A 24,775-nucleotide genomic window follows, 5' to 3' on the forward strand; every position below is an offset into this window, starting at 1 on the left:
CAGGCTGCCTGGGGCATTTGAAAACAGTTCACCCTTTATTAACGATGTGTGCCTGTCAGGGAGGAGCTCCCAAGGAGCTGAAGAAGACGAGCAAACCTCCCCTTACAGCAGGCTCCCTGTGACCCATCACCAAAGAGAATTTGGGACTGTGAGCATTTCTTTAAGTGGTACTATCTGGCTGCCCCAGAACATAGCAGTCCACACCCCTCGGGTCCTTTGGCAGCCAGGTGAAGTCTTTCTTTTCCCTTAGGCAGCTAGTCCTATGGTGGGCAGTTTCCCACATGCCTTATGGGAAAGTGCCAGGGTGCCTCGGAATGACAGGGTTGTGTGCCCAGGGCACACCTCCCCCAGGGCTTGGCCCCTCCCGCTGGAGTTAATGGGAGGTGGCAGGTGGGTCTGGGGCCTGCCAGGTGCTGGACCCCAGCTCTGGCCCTGGCCTCATCTCAGGGCAAAGCTGTAGACATGGTAGATCTCGTCCGGCAGGTTCTCCTGGCGCTCCTCAGCCAGCAGGCTGAGGCCCGCACTGCGGATGATCCGGCGTACCACCTCCAGGTCTCTGCACACGCTGCTGTCCACGTCGTCCAGGATCACGCCCTCCTGGGCCATGTTGTCTTTGATGACGATGATGCCATTGGGGCGCAGGCCCCGCTTGCAGCGGCGTAGAAAGTCAGCCAGGTGCTGATCCGTCAGGTGGCCTGGGGAGAACAGAGGTGTGCACTCGTGGATGTGCGCCCTGAGCACGGGCCCGGCAAGGCCGTCTCCTGCCAGAGGCCGGGTGAGGCCACCCACATCGCAGCACACACCGAGTAAGAAGCTGGGGTTCAACCTGACAGGGTGCCACCAGCACCTCATACCACTCACCCTTCCTAGGCCTGGACTGGGGGTGGGTGAGCTGAAAGCCCCCAACACAAGGGCCAGGCCCAGTGTCCAAAGCAGTGCTGTGTAGCCCCTCGTGAGGAGGCACCCGCTACAAGATCAGTAGCTCCAGGATGAATTGTTAGGCTGTGCGGGCATTCTCCACCCCACCGCACACCGCTCGAGTGGTCCCACCCCTGGCCTGGCCGGGCAGCCTTTGACTCCACCACTTGGCAAGAAGATTTTGAGTCTGAGGCCAATCTAAGCTACATAAAGAGATTGATTAATAATTAAATAAATAAATAAATAAATAAAAATTTAAAAAGTCACAAGAGCGCTGGAGAGATGGCTCAGCAGTTAAGAGCACTGTCTGCTCTTCAGAGGTTCTGAGTTCAATTCCCAGCAACCACATGGTGGCTCACAACCATCTAAATGTGATCTGCTGCCCTCTTCTGGCGTGCAGCTGTATGTGCAAATAGAGCACTCTCATATACTTAAATAAATCTTAAATTTTTTTTTAAGTCACAAAAAGAATTTAAGGGCGGGAGAGATGGGTTATGGGCACCAGCTGTCCTTCCAGAGGACCAGGGTTCAGTTCCAGCATCCATACGGTGGCTCACAGCCGTATGTAACTCCAGTTACAGGGGATGATGACGCCCTCTTCTGGCCTCTCTAAGAAAGGCACACGTGCAAGCACACATACATAAAACTTTAAAAGCTTAAAAAAAAATTCTTTCTGAATTTCTTTTTAATTTGCTTTTACTTCTTATTGTGTATGGGTGTTTGGCTTGCATGGATGTATTTGTCCCATGTGTGTGCCTGGTGTCCACTCAGGCCAGAAGAGATGGTTCCAGCTAGGTGGCAGCTCTTCAGTGGGCTTTAGGTTCTCGTCACAGTCCTGGGAAGTGGGAATGAGCTGCATCTCAGCTGGCCGGCTCCCTGCCAGAGCAGAGCCAGGCTGCCAAGGCTGTTGGGGCAGCTGAGGGGCAGAGAGCATGGTAAGCACGGGGGTGGGGCCATGGGATACTCACCTATCACCCACTGGATCCAGATGACATCATAGGCGCTGGGCTCTGGGCTGAAGTCCTGCAAGCCACAACAGAAGTAGTTCCTCACCCTCTTGCCCTCTTCCCCCAGGTAGGTCTTGGCTTTGGCCAGAAAGTCCTCTGTCACGTCCACCATGTCCACCACCTTGAAGAGTGGCAGGAGCAGGCGCTTGGTGATCCTTCCGATGCCTGCGCCACAGTCCAGGGCACAGAAAGTCCCCGTCTTGTTTGGGCCTTCCTAAAACACAGGGGCAGCAAATGACCCACAAGGCAGCAGCACCACCTCAGGGCCCTTCTTGTGAGTCCCCGAAAGCCGAGTCAGGCTGCTGCACTGGCCTGTTACGGGAGGGCAAGTGGAACTCTTTCTAAGGCTGAAGGCAGCTTCCACTTCCAGGGGACAGCTAGAGCGACAGGTGCACAATCTCCTCATTTCAGAGCCCCCGGGAGCCCACAGGGGGACGGGTGCTAAGGATGCAGAAGACACAGGTGGAGCACCTGCTAAGCACCATGGGGAGGACTGTGGGGATGTGGGAGTGACTGCACGAAGCTGAGAAGGGAGTCACAGAAGGACAGTCCCCTCCTGCAGCCGCAGCACCCCCAGGCCCAGCAGGGGCTGTCCCCAGACTGCTGAGTCCAGTGCAGGGGCAGCTCCTGCCTTGCAGCCCTGAGACAAAACTCACAAGAGCCACCCAATCACCACCCTCCCCAGCTCCTCGGGGCCTTGGCGGCAGCCACCAACAGAGAAGCTACAGTGTGGTGTGTGGAAGTGACTCCCCACACTGCCCCGCCAGAGCCACGGCCTCTCCTGGAGAGGACATCAGACCTGCCTACCCTTAAAAACCTCTGCAGAAACTTCCGGGAGCTGTTGAGGTCGATGTTGGAGATGTGGCCATACCCCCCAAGCATGCCGTCCACCGTGGGTGGGATCTGCTTCCAGTACGTCCTGGCCTTCGAATAGAACTGTTTCTCATCTTCGATCACCTCGCTTGTCATGATGTCACCAGCCACCGCTCTGCTCCTCTGAAAAATGAAGAGGCAGGGTGAGCAGGGCACTGGAAGCTGCAGGCCATACTGTGTGAGGCACAAAACTGCCTGGAGAAAGCAACGAGCAGCCATAGACTTCTTGGATGACTCGCTGGCTTCCCAGTTTGCAAACTACCAACGCAAGGGGCCTGCAGCCTGGTGTCTTGTTTCTGACATCTATGTGACTTCTTGACTTGACCTACAACCCCAGGAAGGGCAAAGTTCCCAGAGCCTTCTGCTACAGCCACCCGGGGAGCCCCCACCCCAGGAGGCCTGAGAAACCTCCATGCCTTTCTCCCCCCTCAATGGCAAGCAAATAGCTCAGGGAGAGCCAGCCCTTCATTCCAGGGCAGGGTCTCAGCCAGGTGCCAAGCCGTGCAGCAAGAGGCAAGAGCAAGGCCCCAAACAGGACCTCAACCAGTAGGGAGGACACAGCCAGGGGTCACTGAGGATCGGGAAGGCATCAACAGGTGGTGACAGATGAGCGAGAGTTGGCTACGTGAGGAGAAAAGATCTGGTGGATCAGCCGGGAGTGGCCTGAGGAGCCATGAACCCTGAACATGGCTGATGATGGAGGAGACATCTGGGCACAGGTAACCTCAGATCCCCAATCCAGCCTTGGGCCAGCCTGCCCTTTTGGCAAAGTGACCCTGGATCGGCAGCGTCCATACTAGTTTGGTCATGGGTTGTGGAGGACACAGGATCGTGGCTGTCGGAAGTGCTGGCTCCCCTTTGTCCCAGCTACTGCAGGATCTGATGGTCACAATCCAGTAGGAGACAGGAAACCAGAAAGCTGCTTAAACACAGCAGAAAACAAGAGCTCCTCTGTCTTTGCATAGTTTCATAAACACTGTGCGGTCGGTGGACAGACCCCTTTCTTATGTTTCCGGTACCGGGGGTGGAGCCCAGGCTTTGCATCACCAGATAAGCGCTCCCGAAGACTGCTTTCTGAATGGGGGTAGGCAGCGGTCCAGAGAAAGTGACATGAGCAGACGGGCCAGAAGCAGAATTAAACAGCAGAAGAGGAAGAGGAGGACTTCCGCAGAGGACCAGCCCTGAACTGCAGCCTGCTGGCTCGCTCTGGCTGAGCAGTCATGAAGCCGTCAGTCACCTAATAGCCAGTGTGCATGGCAACAGCCAGGACTAACCTGCGGGTGTCAGAGGGGAGTGGACACAGCAGTGGCTGTGCTGAAGGACAGGTAGCAGCAGCAGGAAAGACAGTGTTGCCACTACTCAGGCACTGTCCAGCAGCCATGCTTTCCCCCGGGGAGTAGAAGAGGGAGCAGGGCACATGGGAGCTAAATGCCCTGCCCAAGGTCAGAGGGCCCATGCCCTCTCTCACCACATGGGCAGCTTCTCACTGTCCTGAACTCGAGGGTCTCCACTAGAACACTAGAACACGAGGCAACGACACAGGCCCTGGGGCGGCTACAATCTGCCTGCCTACAGAGTCAGGGAGAGAGCTGGGGTCCCCAGGAACTCGGCCAGCATTGCAGCCTCAGGTCTCACCAACCTACCTGGGCACCAGAGCCACAGCTCAAAAGTAACAGTCAACATGGGAGGGGCTCTGGGAGCCAAAGAGCAAACCCAGAGAGCAAAGGCACAAAGGGGCCCCGAGGGCTGCCGGAAGCGGGGGAATGAAAGACAAGAACAGCAAAGTGGCTCCATTTGTCACCAGGCCCCCATTGCACCACAACTGCACTTGTTACAAGGGTTTCGTGCCAAAAGAAGACATGGCCACCCTGCACCCCAAGAGGCCCTGGAGCAACAGGCTCGGGGACCTGGCTCTAAACAGCACATTCCTTTACCACAATAACCCACCAGCAGCACCCGCGCTGGCCTGGCCAAGGCGGCAGCGCGCTCCTGAGAGCAGGTGCCCTAAGCTGTGAAGGCTCTGGCCCACAGAGGAATGTGAAGACTTACTAGTCCCAGAGACTACCACCTGTACAAGCAGAAATGGAACCGTGGCTTGAGAAGCAGACGAGACAGGGAACACCAGCCTCAACGCCATCCACCTGGCTGGAGTCTGGGAACGACAAGAGGACGCTCCAGGAACCACAGCAACTACGTCACAGCGAGCACCAGCTCAGGACTGGCCCACTCACCCCGGGGCCCAGCAACTGGCTACCCCCTCGATGCCCGTAAGTCCTAAGAAAAATCTCAGATTCATGTTAAAAAAGAGCGGTCTTCTTTGACAAGAAGCACAGTGACTTCGCTTTTTTTCTCGGGGCCCACGCAGCACCCGGGCATCCAACACAAAGTGTGGTTCTTATCAGACGAACAGGAAAATTGGAGCCAACCACAGAAGGGGGTGCACTCTGCCCGTCTGCCCCTCCCAGGGTGCCAGTGCCGTGATATGGCACATCGTTCGCAGTGCTGGAGTCCAGGGCGCTTGCTAGCTGGTGGTAGGAGGACTTGGTGAGCATACACAGGGGCAGCCATTTCTCACTTTTGGAGGCTCCTACACGCCTCACGTCACAACAGATGCTGCTGCAGCTGTTACCAACATCAGTTTTTGCATTACCAAAAGCCTATGACACAATTCCTTTAAATGCCAAAGTGTCTTGAAAAAATCTAATTTACAAGAATCCCACTTGCTTCTCGGAAGTATCTGGCGGATGGGGGTGGCAGTTGTGGAGTGCATCCAGGACAGGAAATGCAAGTCCAGGGCTGATGTGCCCTTATAGCCCATTCATGAAGACATGCGCTTCCTGGGGCCCTGTCCAAACTTGGACTGAGAATTAGGGACATCAAGAAAGACATCCTCATGGCACACGCCTGTGATCCCAGCATTCAGGGAGGCAGAGGCAGGCAATCTCTGTGAGTTCAAGACTAGCCTGGTCTACAAACTGAGTCCAGGACAGCCAAGACTACATAGAGAAACCCTGACTGAAAAAAAAAAAAGAAAGAAAGGGCAGTGTGGCTATGTGTGTGCTCGGCTAGCTCATGGGCAGGCAGGCCTCTTGTTTATGGCAGACTGTCACCTGCCAGTCCCTGGAGTCATGTAACCACCTCCCGCTCCACCTGGACAGCTGCCCTGCTAAGTCTCTTTTCCCAGGAAAAGAGAAGAAAATGATGTTTAAGCTGTCACCAGCAGGCCTTTACAGTCACCACCCCCGGTGACATTTCTACGAAAGAGCCTGAAAGCAAATGGAAGGAAAATAAAGAAAAAGTTTCCGTCAGTTACAGCCTCCCTCCGGCAGCATGGTGGACAGCAGTTGGCCTGGTGAAGAATGCTCCAGGAAGGAAAACAAGGAGAAAGGGAGAAAGGGGAAGGGAGAGAGAGAAAAAATGTTGGCACAGAGAGGAGGTAGGGAGCCTAACCAAAATCACACAGAATTTAAACAAACACCAAGAAGAATGTCAGGTGCCAGGTGTGGTGGCATATGATGCAGGCAGAAGATTACTGTGTAATTCAAATGCTGATTTCTGTATCCCCCATCATGGTTGCAGTCCTGGTTCTTGCAATCTCCTGTCTGAGGCTGAAGAGATGGCTCAGAGGTTCAGAGCACTGGCTGCTTTTCCAAAGGTCCTGAGTTCAATTCCCAGCAACTACATAGTGGCTCACAACCATCTATAATGAGATCTGGTGTCCTTGCTTGGCGTAAATAAGTAAATAAATCTTAAAAACAAAACAAAACAAAAAACCCCTCCTGTCTCAATATTATGTAAACACTGCTCCCTAATTGTCCTCTATATGCCACTAAAGCAGCTTACAGCCAATCACTGAGCAGAGGAGAGAATAGGGCTGAACTTCCTGCCAGCCAGGGGAGGAGAAGTTAGAGGAGGGAGAAGGGATTGAGCCACAGATGTCCAGGAGGGACCAGGAGAGAGGGCTCAGCAAGGAAAACTACAAAATGCAAGTATCTATAAAATGCACGCTGGGAGGAAACCAGATTAGCTCAGAGGGTTAAGAATAGAGTAATAACTGCTCAGTTATTGTGTTGAGAAGCTTATATTAGTAAACAACTATAAAAGAGTCTCAGTTATTTGTGTGATAGCCGGGTTAAGACAGAAACTGAGAAGCAAACACAGTTTTATAAAAATAACTTTAGCAATACTCCATTAATCCCAACACTCCAAAGGCTGAGACAGATGAATCCCTGAGTTCAAGGCCAGCCTGGTCTGCAGAGAAATCCTATCTGGGGGTGGGGGTGGGGGTCAGGAGTGGAGGATACACTCAGGACATAGAGGCAGAAGGATCTCTGTGAGTTCCAGACCAACCACAGCTACAGAGTGAGACCCTGTCTCAGACCAAAACAACAAATGGCTGAGAGTAGGGTGGACTGGATTGGAGTCTTGGCTCTGCTCACCAGCTCTGTAAGCTCAGATAGTACATTTAGCTGGGTATGGTGCATTATGTGCCTATATTCCTAGCACTCAGGAGGCCGAGGCTGGAGAATCAGGAGTTCAAGACTAGCCTGAACTACACAGTGAGACCCTGTTTAAGAAAACAGAAACAGGGGGCTGGAGAGATGTCTCAGAGGTTAAGAACACTGGCTGCTTTTCCAGAGGTTCTGAGTTAAATTCTCAGCAACCACATGATGGCTCACAACCATCTATAATGATGTCTGGTGCTCCCTTCTGGCGTGCAGGCACCTATGCAGGCAGAATAAAAGAAGTTTAGTCTGTGGAGTACTTGCCTAATATGCACAAAGCCTGGGTTCAAGCCTCAGTACCCCTAAAACTGAACACGGTGATGCATGCCTGCAATCCCAGCACTCAGGAGCTCAAGGTCATCCTTAGCTGCAAGGTGATTTTGAGTCTTCTCAGCATCCCACTTCCACCTGTAATTCCTGCTCCTGACGGCTCTGGTGCCCCCTTCTGGCCTCCACGGGCCCTGCACTCATATGGATAGCCCCCATACACATATAATCAAATACATTATTTTTTCTGGTTTTTCTGTGTAGCCCTAGCTGTCCTGGAACTCACTCTGTAGACCAGGCTGGCCTTGAGATCCACCTGCTTCTGCTTCTGTTGGAGTGAAAGGTATGTACTACTACTGGCAGCCTCAAACACAACTTTTTGTTTTTGTTTGTTTTTTTTATGACAGGGTTTCTCTCTGTATAGCCTTAGCTGTCCTGGAGCTCACTCTGTAGACCAAGCTGGCCTCAAACTCACAGTGATCCTCCTGCCCCCTGCCCCCCACTCCCCAGCTAAAGGCAGCACCTGGCTTTCAAACACAGTTCTTAAGATCAAGTAAGGAAAATGTGTTAAAATCTCCAAAGTGAGGTCACATGATGATCAATCTCAAAGATACAAATAAGCTCTCTCTCCCAGTATACCCAGAACCACTGTGGTTACAGACTCTGACCTTTTGATCCTATGGCTTCTGGCCTTCAGCAGAGCATTCCACAAGAACCCCGAAACCTCAGGTGTGCACAGTTTGCAAACAGGAAAACCAGGGGGCTAAAGGAAACGATGTGCCGAACACTACATGGGAACCAATCCCAGCTTCTCATTTGGTCCTGGGGCCTCCCAGGGGTTCGGCCCATCTCACTGAGTGAGATTCGTCACTGGTCAGTCAAGCCATCCCAATCAGGGCCCCTGACACCAGCTGTTCCAAACCCTTATCAAAAGGACAAAAGACCAAAATGATCCACAGTTGGTGGAGCAGCAAAGCCTGGGCTTTTCCAGATGGCAGCCTCCCCGAAAAGAGGCTGACCTTGGCCCCAAGGGCTCATGACAGTAGCTACACTGGCCAAAGCTGGAGATGGTTAAACACGATAGCAACCTGTGCAACTGAGCGCTTAAGTGAGAGCACGTGAGCCAAGCCGGGCCCCTATTCCTCAAACCAGCCCCGCAGCGGTGGCTTCCTTATCTCGGAGAGGAAACCGAGGACTGGAAAGGGCCTTTAAGTGGCTTAGGGGCGTGGGGGGGGACAGTGTGGCTTCCTCCAACCCGATGCGTGGTCACCACAGACCTCTCCGGGACACGCACGTGGGTCAGGCCCTGGTCACTTAACGACAGGGCCTCATCGCTTCGGGCAGTTGGGGTGAGCGTCTCCCTCCTCCCTGGCCGCGTCCTCTCTGCCAGCCTCGCGCTACCCACCTGGGTTGGGGCTCCAGGGATCCTAGAGACAAGGACCGGTTGAGGAGGAGGCTGGCAAGGACGGTAGCCCAGGGCAGCCGCCACCACTCTACCGGACCAGACACCTCGCGGCCTCTGCCTTTGTCCGCACACGTCACTTCCCGGAGCCTGGAGGGGGGGGGGGGCTCAAGCTCGCTCCGCCCCTCGGCCAGCTCACCCCGCCTCAAGTACTAGTTCACCCCTCCCCACATGCAGATAGCCCCTCCCCACATGTAGATAGCCCCTCCCCACGGCCAGATCGCCACGCCCCACAGCCGGCTCTACCAGTTCCACCTCCACCAGTCCCCTCTCTCCAGGGCCGGCTCACCCTTCTCCACGACCCTCTCACTCCGCCCCGAGGCCAGATCGCCCCGCCCCACAGCCGCCTAACGAGGCACATCCATATCTCCGCCTGACCCATTCGCCACTCCCCACTCCCTGCCTGCCCAGCCACACGACCAGATAAGTCCCGCCCCACGGCCAATTCGCCCCTCCCCACGGCCTGTTCACCCGCCCCACGGCCAGCGCGCCTTGTCTCAAGGCCAGATCGCTCCCACGTGCTTCTAACCCTCCCGGACTTCAAGATGAAGGGTCCGCAGCTGGCATCTCCCCGACCAAGTACGTGCACCAGCTCACTCGAGGGTGTATCTCTTTCTTTTGCGACAGAGTCCGACGACGTAACTGATGCCCTTCAACTTCGCGATCCTTCTGCATCAGCCTCGCGGTCGCTGTGGTTACAGGCACGCGTCACCACGCTCTACAAGGCTGGATTCTTAAAAACCAGCTGTGTGAGAGTTTTCCACTCGAAAAGGAGGGTTAAAGGCCATTGTTGCTAAAATCCATCTCCACCACTATCTTAAAATAATACAGCAACCCAGAAAAGAAAAGGGGAAGGAGAAGGCTTTGATAGAGGCAAGGGTTGCCAGCCCAAATAAAGCAGAAGTGCAGAAATTTCTCCTTCAGAAGACTGTCCTTCTGTATCTAGTCACGGCCATTCTGCGGCAGTCTTGAAGGAAAGATGAGTTTGCTGCAGGTGAACAGGTTAACCTCGGAGTTCCAGGTGCCTCTTCCAACTGGTGGACGGAATGATTCATCTACAGTGCTCTGAGGGTTGAATTTGTGGGATTTGCGGGTTCAGGCTTCAGCCTAGCATTTGCAGTGGGCCCCCAGGCAATGAAAGCTATCAATAACTATTTTCACATTAATTTCATCTCCATAAGGCAACATCCTGGTGTTAGACATTATCTATAATGCCTTTCCTTGGTTCTTCATTTAGGAGGTGTTTAAAAAGATGTGTCTGCTTTTTATTCATTTGTTTGTTTGAATCAACGCCTTGCTAGGTAAACCCAGGATGGCCTGGAACTCATAGTGATCCTCCTGCCTTTGGTGTGTTGAGATTAAAAGAATGCACCACCACACCGAATGTGTGTTTACTTTAATGCAAAAAAAGCTATAGACGCTTAGGGGGCTGAAAAACCCCACCCACAGTTGAGTCCCTACCCTAAATCTATGTCCATATTAGTTGATATCTGCTCTGGACTATTCCCAGTGCCTACAAGGTAGCCCACAACTATGTGTAACTCCAAGACCTGACACCCTCACACAGATGTCCATGCAGGCATAGCGTCAGTGCACATAAAAGGAAAATATACACAGTCGTGCTTGCTGCTTTTCCAGAGAACTAGAATTCAGTTCCCAGGGAACCCGACCCCTTCCGGACTCAAAAGATACCGGCATATGTGTGAACACACTCTCACACGTGTGAGCACACAAATACGTAAAAAGGGAACTTTCTCTTAAAATGAGGGTCTGGCTGGGTGTGGCGGGCTCACTGTTGCAGGATGTTTGATCACACTGTGAACCCCAGACTGTGTACTGGAAAAACCTGTTTCTAGCTGTGGTGTGGCTCAGCCCTGGCACACACCTTTAATCCAAAAGCCTTCTGTAAGGATAAAATAAAGTCAACCACAGGTCAAGAGGCAGAGCAAGCAACCAGTTGACAGGGAGTGGACTTAAAAAAACATAGAGAGAGGAAGTCCAGAGGATGTATAGAGAGACGCACAGGAAGTAGAAAGGAGGGACATTCAGTTTGAATGGTTTTTAGAATAGCATGGAAAAGGGGCTTTTTCCGTCTGGGGCATCGATTGAGTAGGAAGGTCATCTTGGTGCTTTCTCTGCCTCTCTGAGCTTCCACCCCAGCATCTGCCTCCTGAGTCTTTATTGATAAAATTGAGTGTTTGAGATTTTGTTAAAAAAAACAACAGCTCACACCTTTAATCCCAGCACTCAGGGCGCAAAGGCAAGCAGATCTCTGTGAGTTCAAGGCCAGCTGAATCTTTATCGTGAATTCCAGGACAGCCTGGTAAGACCCTGCCTCAAAAATTATTAATAATAACAACAACAACAATAATAATAATACGCAGGTTTGGGAGTTGCTCAAAAAACTGGCTCAACAGTTAAGAGTACATACTGCTATTGCAGAAGATCTGAGTTCGGTCCCCAGAGCAAATATTGGGTGTCTCACAAGCCCAGAGTCTCCAAGGCCCATTTCCAACCCATTTCAAGTGCACGTGCACATGACCGCACAGATACACACCTACACTCAATTTTAAATAATGATACAATAATACAAATGATACAAAAAGCTCATTTGGTAGAGTAATCGCTGAGCATGCACAAAGCCCTGGGTTTGATCCCCAACACCACATAAAACCAATTGTAGCTGGACATTACTGCAATCTGAGCACTTAGGAGGCAGAGGCAATCTTCAGTTGGTAGAAGGATCAGAAGTTCACAGTCATTCTTAAATCCTTAGTTTGAGAGTTAAAGAGACCTGCCTTTCACCGGGTATGGTAGTGCACACCTTTGATCCCAGCGCTTGGGCAGGGCAGAGGCAGTCGGATCTCTGTGAATTCCAGACCAGTCTGGTCTACCAAGCATGTCCAGGACAGCCAAGGTTACACAGAGAAGCCCTGTCTTGAAAAAAAAAAATCAGAAAAAAAAACAAAAAAACACAAAAGAGACCCTGTCTTAGAAAAAAAAATAATAAAACAGGCAGGCCTTGGTGGCATAGGCCTTTAATCTCAGCAGGAAGGCAGAGGCAGGCAGATCTCTGGGTTGGAGGCCAAGACTGGTCTACAGACTGAGTTCCAGGAAAGCCAGGGCTACACAGAGAAACTCTGTCTTGAAAGAAAGAGGAGGAGGAGAAGAAGAAATAATAAAAAAGAAAAAAGTCTCTCCCCACGCAATATTCTCTATGGACCCTTCATCCCCGCTGAAGAATGTTACAGAAAATGGAATACATCTTTCATGATGCCCCTTCTGGGCATATTATTGACCCTCGTTTTTTTTTTTTTTTAATTTATTTTATGTATATGAGTATTTTATCTCCTGCATGCCAGAAGAGGGCATCAGACCCCAGTATAGATAGCTGTGAGCTACCATGTAGTTGCTGGGAATTGAACTCGGAACCTCTGGAAGAACAGACAGTGCTCTAAACCACTGAGCCATCTCTCTAGCCTTCATTTTTTTTTAATCTATATATTTTTTAATTTATATCTTTATAAATTGTCTCAGCTGCAGGCCCTCATCCGCCAACCTGTTTGACATGCCCAGACATTCCCATAGGCCTCCTCTAGCTCTCTCCCAACCAAGACTCACATATCAGCCCATTTGCTCCACGGTACACCCAGAAACAAGAAACCTGTCAGCATCATATAGCCAAGAGAAACAGAAAAGGAACTGACCTTGGTTCCAAGCCCCTTGTGTTCTTACTGCCGTAGGAGGGTGGGACTGAGAAAGTTCTCCTGTCCTAGCCCTTACCCAGCTACATCCCCCTGGGTCTAGAGAGTGGCCCATTCCTCTCTGGATTAGGCATGGCCGCCCTGGCCAGGAGTTCCAAGGCCTCTGTGGGTGTGGCCCTAGCACCCAGGGCACAGCCCCACCCTGGTCCCCAGGCCACAGCGCCCATTGCTCTCCAGTGGCTGCGGATCACAATGGCTCCAAGGAGGCTCTCCGTGACCTGGGCGGGGATGCCCGAAAGAGCAAGTGGGAAGATGGGTGGTACCAGCGAATAGCCCACCTGCGGGGGGGGGGGCTCTAAACTCACAGGACCTTCTGGGGCCCCCACACGGTGAGTGTGCTGTCACCCAGGAAACAGTTTAGAGCCGACGACAACCTGGGAAGAGGGTGTACTTGGGGAAGCAACAAGCCTGAGACTCCCAGCGTCAGAGTGGAAGGGAACCGAGGCTTTCCTCCCTAATTGGGAGTTTGCTCAAATATGTGGCTTGGTGGAGCACCCGTTTTCGCTTCAGCAGGCTTTGCCAGGCTCTCTGAATCATCCCGAACCTTGGGGAGGGGCCAGTTAAAATGGTCGTGGCTCCTCCTCAGCACCCCTTTCCTCCGCTGCCAGCGTCTGGGGTAGGAGGTGGGAGAAGGTCCCCCGCCTGGAGCTTAGCATTCTGAAAGCAAGCTTGCAGATTCCCATCAAACGCTACAAACCGGAATGCTACCATGCCAGCAGGAGGTCCGGCTCTCCCATGCCTCCTCCCCCTACGGCCTCCAGTCATGGGTGAGCTGCAGGGGGTGGCCCAGTTTGGTAAGCCCAGGATTTGGAGAACCGAGGCAGGAGGACAGTCTGTCCTGCCGTGTATCGAGAGCCCTCCTCAAAGGGAATTTAACTGACGGGAAGTTCTCTGGCTGCCCAGATCTCAACACTAATAAGGATTGGAGCGACAGAACTCTAGAGCAGTGGTTCTCGGCCTTCCTAAGGCTTCGACCCTTTAATACAGCTCCCCATGTTGTGGTGACCCCCAACCACAAAATTACCTTCCTTGCTACTTCGTCATTGAAATTTTGCTACCCTTGTGAACCGTAAGGTAAATATCTGTGTATGCTGATGCTATTAGGCCACCCCTGAAAAAGGGTCATTTCTAACAGGTCTCACTTAGCCCAGGCTGACCTCGAACTTGGCATGTGCCTGCCTGGTGTCCTCAGAGGCTGGAGGAGGATGGCAGATACCTTCGGGACTGGAGAGTGGGAGCCGCCCTGTATGTTCCGGGAATTGAACCCCGGTCCTCCCGCTGGTCTAGCTCTCCAGCCTCTGCCTCTGCCTCCCGGGCTCACAGGCTTGAGTCGCCATGCTGTTACTTGCATATTCTAGATAAGCCTTCTCCCAAGCGTGCTAAGTGATAGGAAAGACAGGTGCTGCAGCGAGACCCGCGCTGGGCCGGGCGCCCGGCCTGTACTAGCTCATGTCAACGTCACAGCCGGCCCCAGAGGGTTGGGGTCCCCGCCGTCACCGTCTTTGCGCTCGGACACAGAAGGCGAGGGTCCTGCCCGAGCCCGCTCCGCTGCCCCTTCCCAGCACTATGGCCTGCTGGCTGGCGCAAAACCTCTCTGAGGCCCTGCTCGCCCAAGCTCGTCCCCCAGGCGTGAAAATGTCCTGAGCCGGCTCGGACTCAGGATGTACCGGCGCCAGTCCCCGGCGTGGATCCCGGGCTACGAGCCCCCGAGGTGTCCCCAGGCGGCCACCTTTCGGCGCTACTCCGTGCCGGTGCTGCTGCCCTGGCTGCCCACGCCCGAGGTCCGCGGGGCACGGGGCGCGGCCGGCTCGGACTGGCAGGACCGCAAGCCCCAGCGCCTGTCCTCCGTGTCCCTGGGGACCCCGAGCGAGCTGCTGCTGCCACCCCTGAGGCAGACGAGCGGGGCCCGCGGGGCCAAGGCCGGGCGCACCCGGCAGCCAGCCGCCTGGGACGACCCTGACACCCTAAGCGGGCTGCTGGGGGACCTGCTGCCCAGCAACTTCCGCAACTTCCTGCATAGACTGCACACCAAGAGTGGGGAGCTGAATGCCCGCAGTGAGCCCGCGGGGGGGGGGGAGCGGGGGGAAGGGGGAGGAGCCTGGGGTCCCCTGCGAGCACCGTCCCCAGCTCCCTGGGCTGCCCTCCTTCTCCTCCTCCTCATTCTCCTCTTCCTCCTCTTCGGGCCTCCCAGCACCCTCAGTGCCACAGTACCCTAGGGGTACACTGAACCCCTGCCAGAGTTTTCAGTGTCCCAGCTGCTCCGTCCTCCCAGACCTGAGGTAAGCGGAGGGACCCTCTTGGGGTTGCCCTGGATGCTCCCAGGCTTGGGGCTCTGCTGACATCAGCTGTGGCCTCTTTGTCTCCAAGGGACCGATCGTTGTACTGGAACGGCAGTTTTAGACAGACACCTACCCTGGGATCCCTGAGAGGCGAAACCAGAAGAGCCAGCCGGTGAGTGGCAGCTGTCAGGGCTCACCGTGCCACAGTTGTGTGCGGTAGGCTTTCCCCTTCCACCTTCACGTGGGTTGGAGGGCTGGAGGGCTGGAGCAGGCGTCACCAGGCTTGCCTGTCAGTCCCCTCTACTCAGTGAGCCATTCTACCATTTCCTCCACCCGTGAGTCATGGGAATGGGAGCGGAAGAGAGCCCTTTACTCCCTTATTTCCAGCCATTCACTAATGCACTCAGGCTCAGCCATCCAGCCTTGCTCCTTACCCATGGACCAGGTCCTCTGCTGTGACTCTCTCCATCCATCTATCCACCGAGGCATCTGTTGCCCATGAATCCATAACTGCCCTCAGACAGCCGGACTGCCAGACAGCCAGTCTTCCATCTATTCACAGCCCCAGCCCCCACCCGACCCCCGTTATAGCTGCCAATTGCTGTACTTCATTCACTTATAAACCCAGGATGCCAGTCACCTCTCCCCTGGTAATAGAGCCACCATAGGCTTACACATCTGTCTGCGTGACCATCCAGCTACTCACCCCAGATGCAGTCTTTCAGTTCAGATCCTGCCATTAATCCACCCATTCTTGTACTCTCTCTTGTCCTACTCATTACCCATTGGTGATGTTTTACTATGTATCAAGTACTAGAGGAAAGACAATGAGAGATGGAAGCAAGAAAGCCCCCTGGCGTTAACCTGCACTAATGCTAACCTGGACTTGGATGCTACAGAGTGCTTAATGGAGAGGGAAAAGCACAGGTTTCAACAGGCTGGAGCCTGGGTGCATGGTGGAGAGCGCTGTCTGGGAGTCTAAAGACTAGAGAGTTGGGTGTGTGGTGCACACTTTTTAATCCCAGCACTCAGGAGGCAGCCCTGTGAGTCAGTGATTCCGGGACAGCCGAGGGCTGTGAGGTGAGACCCTTCCCAACAAACGAGTTCACCTAAGGAGGCAAGGACAGATGGAGCAGGGAATATGCAGAGGCTGCAGCATACTGTACTGTTCCATCCGTACCCGTGGAAAACAGTGCTAATGGGTCACTGGACATTCCTCTGTGAGCCTCGGAAACCTTCCTGACACATACTCTGGGGTCACAGTAGAGACTAGGCTGGAGAGACGCCTCAGTGGTTAAAAGCACTTGCCGCTCTTCCAAAGGACCCAGGTTCAGTTCCCAACACCCACATGGCAGTTCAACATGTAAATGTTGTAACACCAGCTCTAGGGGATCTGACACCCTAACACAGCTATATACGCAGAAAAACACAAATGCACATAAAATAAAAATAATTTTTTTTTTTTAAGTAGAGACTAGAGCTGAACACTTACTTGTATGTAACATTCCTTCGGTATGTCATATTGTCCCTGTGATCTTTCCCAGGGAGGCCATGATCCCACACCGGCAGGCAGACCTAGGAGCTGCCTAAGCCTGGCCCTGTGGCCAGAACAGAGCTGAGGCCTAACTAAGCCCCAACACCTAAAGCCAGGTTCTAGCCTCATCACCTCCCAGCTGAAGGCTCTTTGGTGAGAAACACACCCTCTGTGCCCACAAAAAAAGGTGGTGCAGGACAAGCGGGTACGGATGTGTAAATATGTGTGCCCGAGGCAGCGGTGAAATGGGAGCCTTTCCGAGGGATCAAGTGACCAGGCTGGCAGGGCAGCCCTGGAGGAAGAGATGAGCAGACCTAACATTTCTATCTATTACATGTAAACATAGCACGCCCTTCACCGAGAACAACAGTGCCCCATGATAGGCCCTGTTCTAGGTACCTCTCCACACGGGGTACGCCACAGTCCCATCGTCTCCCGTGACGGCAAAGGGATCACACATGACCAGAAGGAAAACACTGAGAAGCGGAGCGTTGACTACCCTGTGCCCCAGCTCACTCGACCTTCTTGGTGGCATAACGGAGACCGGCAGTTTCTCACAGCAGCCTGAAGCTCCTCTGCCCAGCATGCCCTCGGCAGGGTGTTCTTGCAGTGCGCCCCATCCCTTCACGCCCGTGCTGAGGAAGGGGTGGGGCGCGTGATTTCACTCTTTATCTACTCGTTTTATTTTCATCCTTTATCTGCTCATTTGTCGATCTGTAGCACAGGCTGGCCTTACACTCACTATGTAGCCAAGGATGACCTCGAACTCCTGATCCTTTTGCTTCCAGCTCAGAAGTGTCCTATGTGTCTCACTGTGCCTGGCTTAATGATCTCCATTTCACAGATGAGCCAGGTTTCCATGTATCAGGACCTCTTGATTCCTGAGCACAAAATCATACCCTCTAGCCTGATGGGCCTTTTTGTTTGTTTGCTTTTTTTTTTTTTTTTTTTTTTTTTTAAGATTTACTTATTACATATACAATGTTCTACCTGCATGTGTACCTCTATGCCAGAAGAGGGCACCAGATCTCATTACAGATGGCTGTGAGCCACCATGCAGTGGCTCGGAATTGAACTCAGGACCTTTGGAAGAATAGTCAGTGCTCTTAACCTCTGAGCTATCTCTCCAGCCCCTAGCCTGATGTTTGAGTGACAGCTATGGGCCAGACATCTCTGGGCCTCAGTTTCCTTCCTTGTAAATAAGAAGAGTAAGGGGGCTGGAGGGTAAGAGCACTGGCTGTTCTTCTAGACATCCTGAGTTCAATTCCCAGCAACCACATGGTGGCTCATAACCATCTATAATGAGATCTGGTATGCAGGCAGAATGCCATATAAATAATAAATCTTTAAAAAAAAGAGTAACAGAGCTTCACAAGCACTGTGCAGGTTTGGTGGGGTAAAGCAGGTCACACAATGAGCCAGGACAAGCACTTGGAAAAGGCCAACTGATGTGACTAGAATAGCCCTGCCAACAACCAAAATCTTTCAAAGATTTTTATTTCATTTATGTGTGTGTGTTGCTGGGGGGCAGGAGGGGGGGAGTGGGGACAGGAGGGGGGGAGTGTGTATGTACACAAGAGTCTTAGAGCCTGCCAAAGCCAGAAGAGGGCCTCAGATTACCCCTGGAGTTGATGTGGTTGTGAGCCAACAATGTGGTTGCTAGAGTCAGATTCAGGTCATCTGCAAGAGCAGTAATGCACAGCTCTCTAGGCCTGTCCACGATTGTGCTAGGAGCCCAACTTCTCTGCAGGCTCACCTCCCTCAGCAGACTCCACAGCACGCAGGTGAAGTGAAGAATGTTCTCCTTCACAGCCCCTCTGGAGAAGGTTCGAGGCCCCACAGACGCTACTGTCCCTTCCGGGTACGATTTGCAGACGAGACCCTACAGGACACGGCACTCCGATACTGGGAGCGCAACCGTGCAGGTGAGCTGGCAGCTCCGTCTAGACCCCCGAGATTCCAGAAAATTCCAGCCAGGAGTGCCGAGGTCACGTGCTGTGCCTCTGGATCCTCAGAGAATGGGGTAGGACATTACTCTACAGAGGAAGTACCTGTACTGGCCTTCTCAGAAGATGTCATGATAACCTTCAAGGATCTTGTAGGGGCCCTGAGAGCCAGCAGAGGGGGTGGCATCAGGCAGGTGGTGGGAAAGGGTAGCTGCATTGGTGACCCAGGTAGCAATGGCTGCCCAGGTCTTGCTGTCATTAAAGAGCCCTTCCTTGTCACCGGCTTACATGGCTTCTCTCAGAAGCCTCCTAAAACACCTTCCTCATGGATTCTTGAAAGTAGTCCCCGGGGTCAGGCTGACGGGATGTCCAGCAGGTCCTAGAAAAGAAAATATCTTCAGTCTTGAAAACTGCTGCAAGGGTCCAAGAGAAAAACTCAGAACCCGGGCGGATGTGTGCACTCAGCTCTTGGGATGGATGTCTAGTGATGGCTCTAGTGATGGCCGCCTGGTGGTACTCTCCTTTGACTTTCCCGAATGGGTGCTGGGAGGCAGGAAGGACAATGAGGAAGATAAGAGGTGACCATCATCACACAAACGTCCTCTCTGGTACCCTGCCTCTCTCCTCAGGACTCAGTGGCCCCCCACATCTCCCCTTAACACACTCACGAATCAGAGAAGCCCAACTTCTGGTTATATTTTGTGCATGCATATGCTTCAGAATATGATTTCAGCTAATAGATTTAAGAGCTCTTGTGCCTAGGAGTAGCAATGTTAATTTATTGTTGTCTTTTTGAGACAGGGTCTTAGGTAGCCCAGGCTGACCTACAATGCACCATGTAGCCAAGGATGACCCTGAGATACTGATCCTCCTGCCTCCATCTCCCAGCTGCTAGGATTACAGGCCTGTACGGCTCACCCCACCTTCTAGTTATTTGATTGATGAGAAAATTGAGGCAAAGTATGGTTGTGTGAGAGCTATGGAAGCCTAGGATAGAGGTCAGAATGTTCCAGAAATCCAAGCACTGTGGCCATACCCCATCAGCTTTTCCTGTCCTAGGCAGCCTCTGCGAATGTCAGGGTCTAGGATAAGTGCCTAGCCCTGAGAGACCTCTCCCACCGACCTTTGCTGATTCTTGGCAACCTTTCTGGAATTTCCATGGTGTGATGCCTGGTCCTCCCACTTTAGAAAAGAAGAGGCCCCCTGAGGGTTGGAGCAGGAGTAGGGCCATGGCAGAGCACAGCTTGGTGATAACAGCAGAAGCAGTGTGTGTGTGTTTGGTGATGGGGGGAGGTTAGTTTTAAAACCCAGGACTTCTCTGGAGGCAACTGGAAGGCATTGGGGAGCCTGTGGTTGCCATGGAGACAGGGCTCTGTCTAGCCTTGCCAGTCAGAGGGAGAAGAGAGAGTGGGGGCATCAAGTGTGCCCTTCCCCAGGGGGAGGGGACAGGGAAACTCACTCTGCTCTCTCTCTCTTCTAGTCCGGCAGAGTCCCTTTCCACGCGAGCAGGAGCCCTTGCCAGCTGTGTCTGTGTCAGAGCGGGTGCTTGGGAATGTTGGGAGATGGCTGGACGGTCTGCCCACAGCCCTGCATCCCCGGGCCCAAGACACTGTGGCTGGCTCCTCATGGAACTACCACCAAGCGTGAGCCTCTGGGTAGAGGAAGCAGGAGGGTTATGCTCCAGGCCCTCTAAGTACAAGTTGTAGGTAGGTCTGAAGCTCAGGGTCAGAGAGCCATTGGCTCCTGTCTCCCCATCAGGTCACCTCAGGAATCACGGTTCTACTTTTCTGAGAATGACACCAGGAGCAGCCGCCTACCCTACTTCTCCAGGGTCACCACCCCAAGGCCACGGAGAAACCTCCAAACCTTCCTGAATACCCCTAACACTGTGGAGCAGGTGGGCAAATTTTCCTGTCCTTGGAACCAGAAGCTGGCCAGCAGCCCAGGGCAGCTAGCCACCAGAAGCAGCAGCCCTTCACGACTCTGTTGGGGACCTTCTCTGTTGAGTCACCATGGGGCTTATGGCTTGGGCTTCCCTCACTGTGGGGCCCTGCAGGCAAAGGGGAGAAGGTGCCTGGCTGCTGGGTTCAGCTGCTAGTGAGTGGGTGGGCCGCACCTCAGCCTAGGCCAGCTGCGGTGCAGAACCATCTGGGCCTGGGGGGACCCGTCACCTCTCACCCTCTCACCTGGGCCCCTCAGCAGTGCCCAGCTGGGCATCCTTCTCACTCTAGGAGTCCTCTCTGCCCAGCCTGGTGTTGCAGTCCATCCTGAAGCAAGGCCATCCTAAGGGCTACCAGCTCCTCCTGCCGTCCACACACCGGTGGCAGGCTCAGAGATGAACAGTCTGCCTGAGCTCCACCCCAACCCCACCCTGGAAGGTACCCAGGCCAGGCAATGAGAAGAACATGCCCTCTCCCCACAAATAAACTCTCATCCCAGGTGGCTGGGATGGATCATGGATGGGACCAGCCACTTTGGGTGCCTGATTTGGGACCACTTGGGGTTCCCTGGTGGGGGAGATCGGGGTGGAGTCACAGCAGGGATGAGGCTGGTGAGAGAGAGCAAGGTATTGGTGGTAGGGAGATGGGGCATCCTAGGGGCTTGTCCCAGGGAATGCTTTCCTGGGTGTCCGATCAACTCACCACAAACTTCAGATCTAGACCAATCACGCTGGAAGCCGACCCCCAGTCATTACGTTAGCCTGGGAGAGAGCAGAAACAACTCTTTCTTGTCTCTAGCGCCCGGGGCATCTCTGCCCACCTTCTGGTAGAATGTGAGGGCATCCAGACCCCAGTACAGGGAAAAGAGCCCTGTGTCTGGGCAAACTTGAGCCCCTCAGCCTGATGCAGTGTTCAAATCCACATGGGGAAGTGGCCTGAGACAAGATAACAGGTACCTCCTGGAGTCTATGTACCGCGCTAACCTAGCCACCTCCATACACCTGGGTGCCTTCACAGTCATGTCACAACCTCTGGGGACAGCCTGGCAGCCAGCCCTCTTTTTGGAGTTTGGCCTTGTCCTTGCTCGCTGGCCAGGTCTTTATCGCCACCTGCTGGCCCGAGCAGAAATAGCTCGGATAGGCTTGAAGCTGAAGCGGGCTCTAACAGGAAAAACCCGAGCCTAAAGCTGTGGGTTTGGGCTGTACTGAGCAGATGATCTTAGGGACACAAGGGCTGGGGAGAGTGAAGGGCTGAAAAAAGGAAGATCTGGACCCGGCTTGCGGCGCGATGAGGCAACATCCCCACCAATGGGATGGACCGGGGCTTGATCCCTTTCTGAGCGGCTTTCGCATGCGACCCAGAAGGGGGCTCCATGTTTTCTCTGAGTGCTGTGCGCGTGGGTGCCGGTTCTGCCTCGGTTTCCCCGACAGCCTGCAGCCCCGCACTGCGCCGCGCGGGGGCAGTGTTGGCCTGGCTTTGCACCGCGAAACTTCAGCTCTCTCCTTGTTTTCCGAAACTTTCCCTCACGCAGTGCTTCACCGTGGATCCCCGAGTCCTGGGTTCACAGCGCGGGACTGTGGGGAGCCCTGCCTCTAACCTGCGACCGGGGACGGGGCCATCGCGGGGAGGCCCACGCAGGGGAGAGGAACTTGGATGTTTAAGTAGGTCACAGCAAGTAGCACACAGCACGCGCGCGCGCGCGCGCGCGCACACACACACACACACACACACACACACACACACACTACACACTACATACACTCCAAAGACCCCTCACAGAAGGAGGACACTTCAGGCACACAAGCAAACACACTATACCACAGCAATAGAGACCCCACACACATAGAAAACCATACCACAGGTATTCACAACAGACACAACCCAGTTATACAACACACACTAAGCACATACCACATTCAGACCCACACACGAGGAGAAGCACACACTACACACACACACAGACAACTACATGTTTACTCCACATACATGGAGACACCCCACAGACACATATGGACATGCAGAGGCACATACACATGGAGAAACCAGACACAAAGAGGCACTCCCACGCCTGCCACATAAAGACACACACACACGGAGGGCGATGCACACGACTGGCAGGCGTGTCACACGCAACCCCTCCCCCCAGCACACTGACACATCTGACCATACAAACTGCACGCAGACACCACACCCTCCTCCCACATGGAGAGACAGGCATGCATACCCCAGAGACGACGCACACACAGAGAGCCCATTCCACACACAAGCGATAACACACTTCAGAGTGTGTGTTGCACCCCGAAGCATGAAGCATGGACCTGCGGCGCCCTAGGGTCCTACGGCCCACAGAGGTGTTACCTCCCCACAGCCATGACATAGCAGCTCATGTGGAGCCTGAACTTAGGTGACCAAGAAGGGGCTGGGAGCGCTGAGGCAGGGGGAAGACCCCTTTCAGATGACCTAGGTCCTTCCTCCTGCTTGGGAGTGATGCCATTCCCCCTCCCAGAGTCCTCACAGGCCTGTCTGTCTGTTTTGTTTTTTTGTGGAACAGGGCCCTTACTGTGTAGCTTTGGCTGGTCTGTGGCTTGCATTATAGAGCAGGCTGGCCTGGAACTCAGAGATCTGCCTGCCTTTGGCCACCTCAGTGCTAGGATTAAAGTGTGTGCCACCGTGCCTACCAAGCCCCATGAGGCCTTTGACGGGTGGCCCCAGGCTCAGCCTCTGGGGAGGACAGGGAAAATGCTGTTTCCAGGGCCTGCTTCCCCCGGTAGAGCAGTGGCTGCGGTGACTATATGGCCTGTGCTTTGGGGCCAAGCTGCTGCTCTCACCCTGCAAAGCCTCTCCCTCTTTCTCACCCTGTTCCTGATCACCACCACAGGCCATTCCTTGGACCAAACCAAGTAAAGGCAGGGGAGCTAGGCCTGGAGGGGGGAGCTATCCAGACAGGATGTTCTGCTCCTTTCTCTGGAATGTTCCCAGCCTTGTGAGCCTCTGCACCCTCGGGGTGGTTTGGCAGCCCTAAAAGTGAGGGGTGCTGCTTTTGCAGAGCCATGTGTGAGGAGCTGGGTCCGGTCCCCACGGCGTGGGCAGGAGCCATGGCCCAGTGCCTGAGAGCACTTGCTGCTCAGCAGAAATACTGGGTTTCATTTCCAGCACCTACATCTGGCAGTTCACGACTGCCTATAACTGCAACTCTTCTGGGCCTCTCACTTCACACATTCATTCACATGTTCATATGCACGCACACACACATATACACACAATATTTTTAAAGATTTATTATTTATACAACATCCTGCCTGCACACCAGATCTTACTATAGATGGTTGTGAGCCACCATGTGGGAATTGAACTCAGGACCTTTGGAAGAACTGCAAGTGTTCTTAGCCTCTGAGTCATCTCTCCAGCCCCACACAATTTTTTTTTTTAATTTTTTTTTTTTTTTTCTGAGATAATGTCTTACTACGTAGCCCTGGATGTCTGGAACTCACAAAGATCCTCCTGCCTCTGCCTCTTAAGTGCTGGGATTAAAGGCATAAGCCACCATGCCCAGCCCTAAAAATAAACCTAACAGGGAGTGTGTGTGTGTGTGTTGGAGGGGGTGGAATTCATGGCACATGGCTTTAATCTCAGCACTTGAGAAGTAGAGGCAGGAGAATCTTGGATTTTGAGGCCAGCCTGGTGGTCTACAAAGTTTATGTAATCCTGAGCACCCCAAGACCAGGGAGACAGCTTGACTCACCCACAGTTTTCTGCAGCCTGTCAGGCCTCAGCCTTACACCGCTTTCTTCAGAAGCCATGCTCAGAAGAGCCCTTCCCAGGGAAACTGAGGTCCAGAGGAGGTCTGGTCCATCCTCAGGTCACAGTGTTATTCTGCTTGGAGGCTGCACCCTGGAGCAGAGAGGCTCTGAAGGTCCAGTGGGAGAGGGGACTTGGCAGGATGGCCTGGGAAGGAAGGGCTGACATCAGGAAGGTGTGGATTTGTGGGTATGGACCCTCTGAAGGTTCCCTGGAGGCCAGGCAACCCTCACGGAAAGTGGCAAATCCAGACAGGCCTCCGGGAGAGGGTTCCCCAGCGAAACCAGCCCTACTGGCACTCCAGGGCCACCAGCCATCATTCTACCAGTAATTCCAGGAGGACTAAGATCTTGTGTCTTCTAAGCTCCTGTGGAGACCTCAGTTGGACCTGCTGGTACTGTGAGTGGGGGATGGTTACCGATCAAGTGCCCCATGGGAGAGGCCCCAGGGCCCCATATTGGTGGTGGAAGGTGAGGGATCCC

General features: G+C 53.7%; 2 protein-coding genes across 4 annotated transcripts; one reads left to right on the forward strand and one right to left on the reverse strand.

Annotated features, from left to right (window-relative positions):
* Positions 1–11: 11 nt before the first annotated feature.
* On the reverse strand, positions 12–9,123 carry Ntmt1 (N-terminal Xaa-Pro-Lys N-methyltransferase 1). Of its 3 annotated transcripts, none has more exons than XM_055600493.1 (4): positions 8,976–9,123; positions 2,797–2,921; positions 1,887–2,135; positions 12–695 (listed from the first exon to the last, which is right to left on the reverse strand). In XM_055600493.1, exons 2-4 carry the CDS (start codon positions 2,870–2,872, stop codon positions 439–441), a joined length of 582 nt encoding a protein of 193 aa, XP_055456468.1. In that variant the 5' UTR covers positions 2,873–2,921; positions 8,976–9,123; the 3' UTR covers positions 12–438. The 3 variants fall into 3 exon arrangements, with proteins under 3 accessions (XP_055456468.1, XP_055456467.1, XP_055456469.1); XM_055600492.1 differs by having other exon boundaries at positions 1,887–2,139; positions 2,733–2,921; XM_055600494.1 differs by lacking the exon at positions 8,976–9,123 and having other exon boundaries at positions 1,887–2,139; positions 2,797–2,875.
* A 5,334-nt stretch (positions 9,124–14,457) lies between these two features.
* On the forward strand, positions 14,458–20,988 carry CUNH9orf50 (chromosome unknown C9orf50 homolog). Its single transcript, XM_055599744.1, has 7 exons — positions 14,458–14,851; positions 14,988–15,075; positions 15,164–15,247; positions 18,422–18,534; positions 20,036–20,198; positions 20,314–20,452; positions 20,787–20,988. The coding sequence occupies exons 1-7, from the start codon at positions 14,458–14,460 to the stop codon at positions 20,892–20,894; spliced, it is 1,089 nt and encodes a 362-aa protein (XP_055455719.1). The 3' UTR covers positions 20,895–20,988.
* Positions 20,989–24,775: the final 3,787 nt, after the last annotated feature.

This window comes from Psammomys obesus, unplaced genomic scaffold (assembly GCF_907164565.1).
Source record: "Psammomys obesus unplaced genomic scaffold, mPsaObe1.curated_primary_1811, whole genome shotgun sequence".
Lineage (NCBI taxonomy): Eukaryota > Metazoa > Chordata > Mammalia > Rodentia > Muridae > Psammomys > Psammomys obesus.

Bases quoted from the DNA above. Each gene is read 5' to 3' on its own strand.
- Ntmt1 (XM_055600492.1), bottom strand. From the start codon at position 2,894: ATGACAAGCGAGGTGATCGAAGATGAGAAACAGTTCTATTCGAAGGCC. The intron at 2,140-2,732 runs GTAGGCAGGTCT...CCTGTGTTTTAG, and splicing joins TTCTGCAGAGGTTTTTAAGG to GAAGGCCCAAACAAGACGGG. The intron at 696-1,886 runs GTGAGTATCCCA...TGTTCTCCCCAG, and splicing joins CTGGATCCAGTGGGTGATAG to GCCACCTGACGGATCAGCAC.
- CUNH9orf50 (XM_055599744.1), top strand. From the start codon at position 14,458: ATGTACCGGCGCCAGTCCCCGGCGTGGATCCCGGGCTACGAGCCCCCG. The intron at 14,852-14,987 runs GTGAGCCCGCGG...CGGGCCTCCCAG, and splicing joins TGGGGAGCTGAATGCCCGCA to CACCCTCAGTGCCACAGTAC. The intron at 15,076-15,163 runs GTAAGCGGAGGG...TTTGTCTCCAAG, and splicing joins TCCGTCCTCCCAGACCTGAG to GGACCGATCGTTGTACTGGA.